The 9,581-nt window shown below is 39.3% G+C and overlaps 3 protein-coding genes across 3 annotated transcripts in view; all 3 read right to left on the reverse strand.

Annotated features, from left to right (window-relative positions):
* dnah9 (dynein, axonemal, heavy chain 9) overlaps window positions 1–1,026 on the reverse strand; it is a 103,905-nt gene extending 102,879 nt beyond the window's left edge. The window contains exons 1-2 of the mRNA XM_010891866.4: window positions 624–1,026; window positions 233–429 (exon numbers count right to left, since the gene is read on the reverse strand). Of these exons, the coding sequence (XP_010890168.2) occupies window positions 233–429; window positions 624–974 (548 nt within the window). The 5' untranslated portion in view covers window positions 975–1,026. The remainder of the gene's footprint in view (window positions 1–232; window positions 430–623) is intronic.
* Window positions 1,027–3,303: 2,277 nt separating this feature from the next.
* Window positions 3,304–5,324, reverse strand: LOC105023014 (phospholipase A2 inhibitor and Ly6/PLAUR domain-containing protein). Its single transcript, XM_010891865.4, has 5 exons — window positions 5,215–5,324; window positions 4,871–4,987; window positions 4,531–4,686; window positions 4,303–4,407; window positions 3,304–4,212 (listed from the first exon to the last, which is right to left on the reverse strand). The coding sequence occupies exons 1-5, from the start codon at window positions 5,264–5,266 to the stop codon at window positions 4,022–4,024; spliced, it is 621 nt and encodes a 206-aa protein (XP_010890167.1). The 5' UTR covers window positions 5,267–5,324; the 3' UTR covers window positions 3,304–4,021.
* A 783-nt stretch (window positions 5,325–6,107) lies between these two features.
* On the reverse strand, window positions 6,108–8,659 carry LOC105023013 (protein RoBo-1). Its single transcript, XM_010891864.3, has 5 exons — window positions 8,431–8,659; window positions 7,912–8,025; window positions 7,599–7,751; window positions 6,636–6,752; window positions 6,108–6,526 (listed from the first exon to the last, which is right to left on the reverse strand). The coding sequence occupies exons 1-5, from the start codon at window positions 8,477–8,479 to the stop codon at window positions 6,324–6,326; spliced, it is 636 nt and encodes a 211-aa protein (XP_010890166.2). The 5' UTR covers window positions 8,480–8,659; the 3' UTR covers window positions 6,108–6,323.
* Between the last annotated feature and the right edge of the window lie 922 nt (window positions 8,660–9,581).

Raw genomic sequence — 9,581 nt, forward strand, 5'->3', positions numbered from 1 at the left:
GAGCCCTGAAATGTATGAAAATGTGCTGTGGCAAATTTTAGTCAGAGATAATCCTCTTCACTTCTTCCTCTGATGATTACTAGAAAAACTGATCTAGTTTAAAAAAAATTGTATGAAAGTGTGGTAGTATAACACGTTCACACACGTTGTAACATGTTATAAAACTAAACTGTGAAAACATCCTTTTATAATAAAAGAAAGTATCAGTCCATGTACCCTGTTATAGGCCTACCTCTTTTCTCTCTCAATGGCAGCCTGCTCCACTCTCTCAGCCCCAGGTGGTAAAGGCAGTAGGGTCTTGCCTTTGACCTGGCCAGACACTACAAACACTTTGGTTTTTAGGGAATTAACATGGCGCTGAATGTCCTGGGATACCACCTGTGGCCATTCATTGTGGTTCCTACCGTTGGACAGCAATGGGACCACAACCTGGATGGAATTATGGATTTATAAAAATTATTCATATAACACTTACAAATAAAAGTGACACTTAAAAAAATAATAGGAAATTGTCGTTTTTGTTAAATTATTTGATACGGAAAGGTCTAATGGGACCAACTGGCGTAAAACTCTAACGCACCCCTTCCTTTCGTGTTACACAGAGCGTGTAACTTCTTTCTTACCTCTTCCACCAGCGCAGAAAACTGGTCAAGTGGCGCGTAGGACAGGTCTCCATAAACCAATTGACTTTTCATCGAGTCAGGGGTTAGAGCTATTTTACTCTTTTTGACGAAATAAACAGCCTTATGTTTCGATGTAGAGGGAAACCCGAGAGCGGGTACCAAGTGGCCAGCTCCACTCAGAGATATAACCAGTGTAGTTTGGTCGGATTTGTCCAAGAACTCGTGAATAACTTGTTTATTGTCTTCATTGGAAATACATTTCTGCCACCGGTCCTGTTTCAGTTTTAGAGTCTTCAACACATACTCGTGTATAAATTCGAATCTCCTGTCCTCCGCCGGCGAATCTTCCATTTTTTTTGTTTTTTATCGTCTTCGACAATTCTACAAACCACTGCCCGAATGGCGTAAGAGAGTTTGTGTATAAAGAGATTGTTCCTGGCCTCCATAGTAACGCATGTTTGCATTAATGAGCCCTCCGTTGCTTGGGGGATAAAAACGACCTCTTGGCTATGACTCATGTCATTCTTCCAACAAACTGCTTAACTTGGTCACAAAACTCAATGCGGTATCCTACAAAATCCTCTAAGGACATTTTTTGAATAAAAATGTTAACTCACTGAAACAAACTATGATGGATGCGCAAAAGATGCATAGTGCAACCATGACTCTGATTCATTAGAGAATACCTTTGGTTTGACTGTTAGACACATTGGTTTGACATTCAGAACCTGAACTATGAACTTCTGAACTGAAAGTAAAAAATTTGGTAACTGAAGTCACAAAGACGGAAAAGTAACCTATTTTGAAATGACACATGATTTATTATTTCCTTTCCCTTTTTGGTGTTAGGTGAACATCTGTTGAGCTAGTCACCCTACTACCCCCACATTTTGTCAATGGAGTTAACTGATTTAGATTTGTGGATAGATTTTCTTCAAAATTGCTTTGGAAAAATGCCAAACATGAATATCTAAGCTAATGCTAAACAATGGAGGTGTTGTCAGAGACTGATGCGTTTTGTGTACCTGTGTGATCTTAGACAGGCACAATTTTAGACAGGTGTGGTGTTACACAGGAAGATTACTTAGAGCCTGTGGCCCATGCGTGAAGTTACCAACTTTACCAGAAAAATCTGTTTTTAATTAGCTCCATGTTGGGAAAAAAGTGAATCGACTAGTCAGTGATTTGACCAGGTCAAGGGACTGCACGCCTATGTGTTCTACCTATTAACATGTTCTAATAGCCGGATATGTTACAGTCTCACATATGAACAGAGACAAGTATCTACATGTCATTTACATTTTATTTACATTGAAATGTTCCTCCAATAACTGTGGTTAATGAGAGTAAGCTCTTAGCCCATACAAGGACCATGCCTCAGACAGACATTTAGCTAATCTTTCCTTGAACTGATATTTGACTTGGCAGATAAAATAGCTGTTATGTAGCAGGTAATTGCCGGTGTGTATATTTGCCTATTTACTCTAAAAAGGGTTTCCAATTTACTTTTGGATTAGACAATGTTACCCTTCAGGTTAGATAACAGTGTATACTCGTACTGTTTTGAGCAGTCTTGGGACTAGAGCCAAGGAACACACCAGAGATGCAAATCAGGTGCCATAAAGAGCACCTACAGGTGGTGGGATGTTATGGCCTGGATAGCTGCCACATAGCTGAGTGGAAACAGCAACCCTAGTCTACATCGTCCAACAACTTCAGTGGCCTATTTAAACATCATGTAGTTGTTCAATGGATGCTGTGACATGTGGCCACCCAGAGCCTCTGGGACTCCCATGATATTAAGCGGGGGCACTGGTTTTATCTGGTTTTAACTGTGAATAAAGTAGGTGTTTCTGGACCCATTGCTCACTAACACCAGCCCAATGACTGGAAATACAACTGCCATGCCTTAACATTGTGATAATGCACAGGCACAGTTAGATCCATCAGCCAGGCATATCTCCTTGGAAAAATATTATATACATAATCTTTTCAATTTATAAAGACAGAAAGATCTAAAAGCAAACTGGACATGTTAAAAGCATTGACCATAAACACTGAATAATGCACGACTGGGAAATGACTCCATATCCGAGAAGTACTGCCGCCCTTTATCTGTTCCTGATTAAAAATAACAAAACACCAATGAACTGTTTGTGTTATTCCATTATTGTGTCATGTAAACATCATTCTGATACCAATGTATAATCTGGCAAGGGTTTATTATCATTTATGGTTTTGATGTGGGGATCACAGCACAATCATCAGCCTAACATCAAGTAGTTCTTTCGTCTGGATTCAAAGGAATTGAACCCTGACTACACACGACAGATTTCCAGAGTTGGATGTTTGGTAAAGAGAGAAAGTGTGTGTTTGTCACACTGAGCATGTATGGTTTGTCTGTATTGGTGTGTATATGTGTGTGTGGGGGTGTGTGTGTGTGTGGGGGGGGGTCATTCATGTCAGGAACTGAATGTATGCGTGTGCCAGGAACCTAGCAACTAGGGTGTCCCAGTTCCCTCTTTGAAGATTATTACGACAGACCAAAGGCAATGACCAGATCAGCCCAGAGTCCTTTCCATTCCACAAATAGAGAGACTCTTAATCACTGATACAGAACGGCTGTTTTCTGAGTCACTGTGGAATCAATCATTTATACAAAATAAACAGAGACTTAAGATGTTGCCGGGTTATGTATTTTTATTTAATGTTATCAGGGTTTTGTGAGTGTACAAATGAAAAAAATTTAATCATTCAGTGCACATTGTTATGAGCATCAACCAAGCCTGACAAAAACTCAGTATCATATTCAACAGAGAAAGCTAAGAGACCAGCAAGAATATAGGATATTATCAAACACCTGACCCCAAGAACCTGTCTCCTAAATCAGGTTACTGTTAAACATCAAACACTTAACATTTAACATGAAATGTTTGGTGGTTCTTATTTCTGTTTCCTTTCCCTTTACTGATTTCAGGTGTGTGAAAGAGTGATTTAGGAAGAAGTTGAGAGAGAAGGAACAACCACGATCTTTGCCATGTTCAGTATCTCCCCTAACATGGTTCTGGCACTGTGCCTGGATACCACTTTGAGCCAAATGACATTAGCTATATCAAACAAACCCCAAAACCGCCCTACAAACCAGTTAACTGACATAATTTTAAAGGGAAGAGGACATTCTTCTACCTGTGGCATACGGTCTGATATAAAACAGCTTTAAACCAATCATCATTTGGGGCTCAAACCACCCATGAGAAATTTGATGGAAAAAAAAATTATTCTTAGAATTACAGATGCTACATATTAACACATAGATATGCCGAAACATTGACGTACTGAAGAACTGATTGTGGAGACAATTCCGACATTTGGTAAAATACCCCGAATCCTCCCGCTGCCTAGAAAAGTGAGATGATGAGGAGACCCAGCAGCAGAGAAGGAGAGCTCAGTCCCAATCCCAGGGCATTGTTACACAGGTTTCCCTTACAACAGTTGAGGTTAATCTGGGGCGGCTTCTCGGACCAGCTGCATGAGTCGCTGGAGGCACATCCCTGATAAACCACGACTTTTCCTCCGTGAGAAGCGGGCGCTGGCCAAACGCAAAGCAGAGAAAGGATATGACACGCACGTCCAAATTAAAACACCTTGTGAGATTGCACGCCTCTCAAAGAGAACTCACCATCATATTTGAAGCAGTGGTCTTCGACTCCGACACACTGCAAAATCTCTCTGCTACCATTGATCCTAGTGTAGCAGCGCAGTTGATTGGCCTTGTCACTGAGTGCTGCACAGGTCACAGGTTCACAACCGTTATAATGCAGCCAACGGATAATAACAGGAAGAGTTGCTATGTCATCAGTGTAATGTTATGTAATGCCAATTAAATGTGCATTGTTTTTATTCTTACCAGGAAGGGTGTCCTTGTTACAGCCTGTTGTGTCGCAGCAGAATGACGACTGGGAGACTTTTGAGTATCCATTATTCACTGACAGTGTGTTCACTTGACCCATTAAATAACAGCTTTCAGGGACATACACACATTTCTTGGAGACAGTGATGGAATCTGAAATTGAGAGGCGGTTTTAAAACACTTCACAATGATCAAACAATGACTGTAACAATATGGTGCAATTGTACTTTTATTACAAATATAAATATAATAAATACTCCAGAATGTGTATTCAGTCGGGAATTCATTGCAACCCTTTATTACCAGAACAGACTAAATTCCAGACTAAATTACCTACCTGAAGGACCATTCACTTTTGTTAAAGAGGAGCACATTCCGCCTGTACAGTTCTGCAGAGTTGTTACGCTACAGCTTTTATCTCCTAACTCACAAGTGTAGCACTGTAGTGTGTCAGCTGAAAACAAAACACATCCGAGATTAGCAATGAATTAGTAATTTCTCGGTGTTCATAAATTATTTAACAAATCAAAAATTCAGCAAACAAACAAAGATTTTTATTGTCATAAAGTACCATAAAATCCACTTCAACACAACAGCTCTGTGAAAATACCATGAACATTTGGTTATACAAGATCTAATGACAAATATGTAAGAGAGTGTGACGGCATTGAATGAAGTTACCTGTGTAGAGCAGTGGCAACATGAAGGCGATTGTCAGGATGAACCTCATCATGGCGAGATGGAGAGCTACCAGGTACAAATGGACTGAACACCTTGTTAATCCAGTTGGTTTTCAAGGCTTTCAGATCAGCCTATTTTAACCATTGTTTATCTAAATAGGTTAATCATTCATTTTCCAAATCTCCCATATGTATCAGTAATGTTATCATGTTTAATGTAGCCCCATATTTTCAATGGATATGAGCACAATGTGCTGCCAAACAAAAATGTTTGCGCAACATATTTTTGCTGCTGATACTGCGTCCTTCTGGTGTAAATGTCACCTTCCTATGCGCCGATGGGTTTAGAATAAGGTCAAACACAGGTCAAACTGGAACAAATAACAGCACTGTTGTTCTAAATAATTCGTAAAAGATCTGCTCTCTAAAAGGGTTAAATAAGAAACATTCTGCCCAGACTAACTGAAATGTCTCTCTAAAGCATCCGTAGTGTCCAGGATCACTGCTCCATTTTGGGTACACACCCCTGTTGAGTCAAGCCTTCTCATGCTGCACTTTGCTTATACAACCGGAGGGTCAAATTCGGGATGTCCGTTGGTCAAAAAACCCATTATGGCCTCAGACTTCCTACATTGGCCCAGTCCAGCGATAACAATCCTGGCTCAATAGAGATCCTCGCTTAAAGGTTAAATACCTGTCTCCACCTTTTTCTTCTGTCTCCCCCTTCCCATGTCTCCCTACGTGTCAAATCAACCTTAAACAAAACTCTAAAATACATGTGTGTGAGAGTGTCTACTCTCCATAAAATTCAAGTAATGAATACCTGTGCCAATATATACTCCAGACCACAGCTTTGGAAGAATAAGAAAAAAAACATAGCCTGTGTGTTTTTTTGGGTTGTTACATGTTTATTAGGATTGCCAGGGTCAATTTAAAAACAAATTAAGAAATGAGAAAGTGAGAAAATAAAAGTGAAATATTGACCTTGTAAGACTTTACGACTAAGTAACATTGAGTTTGGTAGGCTTACAAAGTGATTAAACGGTTCATTATTCCGGTACCGAGTAAATAGTGACAAATTCAAGATATAATTTTTTTTCCCAACAATACCTAGGCCAGTGAAATGACGAGGACACCCAACAGAACCAGGGGAGACTTTAGGCTCATTCCCAGGGCTTTGTTACAGAGATTCCCCTTACAACATTGGAAGTTATTGGGAAGGTAGTGTGTCTCAAACAAGCTGCAAAAATCAGCAGAGGCGCAGCCCAGGCTGGGGACATTTTCTTCATCATTACTTCCATCATGAGTGGGCTCTGGCAACACAAAAAACAAAAAAGGTCCTTAAAAGATATTTTAGGCCACACACATTTTAATAATTTTGCAGACACTTTTATCAAGGACAACAACAACAAAAAAACTCACCTGTGAAGTTGAAGCAGTGGTCTTCAACTCCGATGCATTTTAATGTTGTGTCACAAACTCTATCTTCTTTACTGTTACAGGTGTAACACTGCAGTGTATTGGGCTTGTCACTGAGCACTGTACCACAGAGAGAAAACATTGTTACTGTCCTCTAAAGACAGTGTGTGATAAATTATTCGATTACAATTTGTTTACATATAGCTCAGCTTTTGTTGTCTCTCAGTTATGTACCATATTTTAACCAAAGATACACCCATTTACAGAGGAAAATTATAGTACCTAAAATAAAATGTGAAATGAGAAATAAATGTGGAAAAAAAAATCTACCAATGGGGTAACCAAAATGTTGAAAACAAGGTACAGAATCTAATTCAGACACTATGACAAATCTGAGCAGATTGATTGTTTTCAAAAAGTTTGCATTAATTGTTACTGTGATGGTCCAAAGGAGTTGAACAAAAGCGGAGAAAGAAAGACACGCAAAAAGTATACAGATTGTAACCTTTAATTGGTGTGAATACACGGAACGACCAGCAATCCACAAAGACAACAGAAAGAGGGCAACAGAAATAGGGTGTGCAATTAGGTTAATTGGGATCTGGTGTGCATGGGTTGGGTTGTTTGCCATCATTCTCTTGCCGGCGGTTAGTAGCCCACACTGGTGAGGCGGAGCACCAAAGAGGAGGACCCGCGGAGCACGTGCGTCAGTTATAGTCAAAATTATTTTACCCCATGGGTGGATTTGATTCAGCTGACTCAAGTTGACCCATATTTAAACGTACATTTAAACAAAAACAACTTTTTTTTTTTCTAACAGTCGTTCAATGCGCATATAATACGGTAATGCTTATAATAAACTATGGTCATTATTTAGTAAACAGAGGAATGCATGCATAGTTGCCTCTACACAAGGCATGTTGTTGAAGAAACCTGATAAAGAATCATAATGATGTATGATATTACCAGAGAGTGTCTTGAGGTTACAGCCGTCCGTTCTGCAGCAGTAAGCCGTATTGGAGGCGTGTGAATATCCACTACTCACTGACAGTATGGTTGTTGTGGCCAGGGAGACACAGCTTTCCTCTATGCTTGAACATTCCTTAGAGACTCTGGTTCCTAACAGATATTGATGATTTCACTTTGACTTTTATATGTAAGGACCCAGAGGATTTTTTTTTTTTACCAGGACAAACTGTGGACTATGTTTATACTGTAATAAGCCTCCCCACCTTCTGAAAACAACGCATTAGAAGAACTGACTGAATTACAGATTTACCTAAAGGACCCAATTGTTTGGTGGAAGTAGAACAGATGTCTCCTGAGGAGCATGTCTGCAACATTGTTTCGTTGCATTCCTCAGACATACAGGTGTAGCATTGTAGTGACTCCACTGATGGAAATAAAGCCAGATGACATTCATTAATTACATTACCACACTGAAATATTGGTCAGAACATAATGAACAGACAAAAACTTTAATAACTACCAATGTATGACAAAAGGGGTGAGGAAGTTAAATTCCCAAAAATTTATGCTCATCTTTGAAAATTATTAATTTGATTTTTTTTTTCACTATGACGGGGTTGTTTAACGCAATTTGTTTGAATTGAAACAATGGTTACATTTTGTTGCAGAACACTGGTTATAGTATATATCCAGTCACTAACAGGAGGACTGCTACAATAGGTTATTTTACAGTTACGCTGTACACACAGAAAATAATTGAGTATGATGTTTTGGAACTTAACTCTTCATAAAGACTTTTTTGTTCCAATAAGAAATCTCAAAATATTACCTGTGTAGAGCAGTAGAAAGGTAAAGGAGATATTCAGGATGAGATTCATCTTTGATAGTAAAAAAAATATATATATATTGAAGTCCTCAGATCGATATTAATTTAATAATGTATTATACTTTTTTCCGGCAACATGCACTTGTTGAGTCAGTCTTAAGAAGATATAAGCTAATAGGCTTAACCTGCTGTTACTGATTCAAGCTCCCAGTCTCTTGAGATATCAGGAAGGAATCTGACTATTTCCACATATTGTTAACCATGCTATGAGGGCCTGAAATCTGGAAGCTAGATCACTGAACTCTCCTCCTACTTTAAACAACACTCAAAGGTCAGGTAGAGTAAAGGTTACAAAGTTGCAAAAAATTAAAGAGCCTAAAATCCCTAACCTCTCATTAGTAAATCATGTACAGTGGATATAAAAAGTCTACACATCCATGTTAAAACAATTCACTCGAAAAACCAACTGAAATCTTTGAGGGGGAAGAATAAAAAACTCACAATAACCTGGTTGCATAAGTGTGCACACCCTTAAACTAATACATTGTTGAAGCACCTTTTGATTTTATTTCAGCACTCATTCTTTTTGGGTAGGAGTCTATTAGCATGGCACATCTTGATGTGACAATATTTGCCCACTCTTCTTTGCAAAAGCGCTCCAAATCGGACATCTCCTGTGCACAGCCCTCTTCAGATCACCCCACAGATGTTTAATTGGATTCAGGTCTGGGCTCTGGCTGGGCCATTCCAAAATGTTAATCTTCTTCTGGTGAAACCATGCCTTTGTGGATTTGGATGTGTGCTTTGGGTCGTTGTCGTGCTGAAAGTTGAACTTCTTCTTCATCTTCTGCTTTCTAACGGACGCCTGAAGGTTTTGTGGTATTTGGAACTTTTCATAATTCCCTCCACCCGGAATAAGGCCTCAGTTCCATCTGAAGAAAAACAGACCCAAAGCATGATGCTGCCTCCACCATGCTTCATTGTGGGTATGGTGTTCTTAGTTGTTTTAGCCCCAAACATACCTTTTGGAATTATGGCCAAAAAGTTCAACCTTGGTTTCATCAGACCATAACACATTTTCCCACGTGCTTTTAGGAGACTCAATGTTTGTTTTTGCAAACGTCAGCCAGGCTTGGATGTTTTTCTTTGTAAGA

Source organism: Esox lucius, chromosome 5, assembly GCF_011004845.1.
Source record: "Esox lucius isolate fEsoLuc1 chromosome 5, fEsoLuc1.pri, whole genome shotgun sequence".
NCBI classification, from domain to species: domain Eukaryota; kingdom Metazoa; phylum Chordata; class Actinopteri; order Esociformes; family Esocidae; genus Esox; species Esox lucius.

Bases quoted from the DNA above. Each gene is read 5' to 3' on its own strand.
- LOC105023014 (XM_010891865.4), bottom strand. From the start codon at position 5,266: ATGATGAGGTTCATCCTGACAATCGCCTTCATGTTGCCACTGCTCTAC. The intron at 4,687-4,870 runs GTAGGTAATTTA...TCTCAATTTCAG, and splicing joins AAAAGTGAATGGTCCTTCAG to ATTCCATCACTGTCTCCAAG. The intron at 4,408-4,530 runs GTAAGAATAAAA...TGACCTGTGCAG, and splicing joins TAACAAGGACACCCTTCCTG to CACTCAGTGACAAGGCCAAT.
- LOC105023013 (XM_010891864.3), bottom strand. From the start codon at position 8,479: ATGAATCTCATCCTGAATATCTCCTTTACCTTTCTACTGCTCTACACA. The intron at 8,026-8,430 runs GTAATATTTTGA...TATTTCCATCAG, and splicing joins CTTTCTACTGCTCTACACAG to TGGAGTCACTACAATGCTAC. The intron at 6,527-6,635 runs GTGAGTTTTTTT...TTGTGTTGCCAG, and splicing joins CCACTGCTTCAACTTCACAG to AGCCCACTCATGATGGAAGT.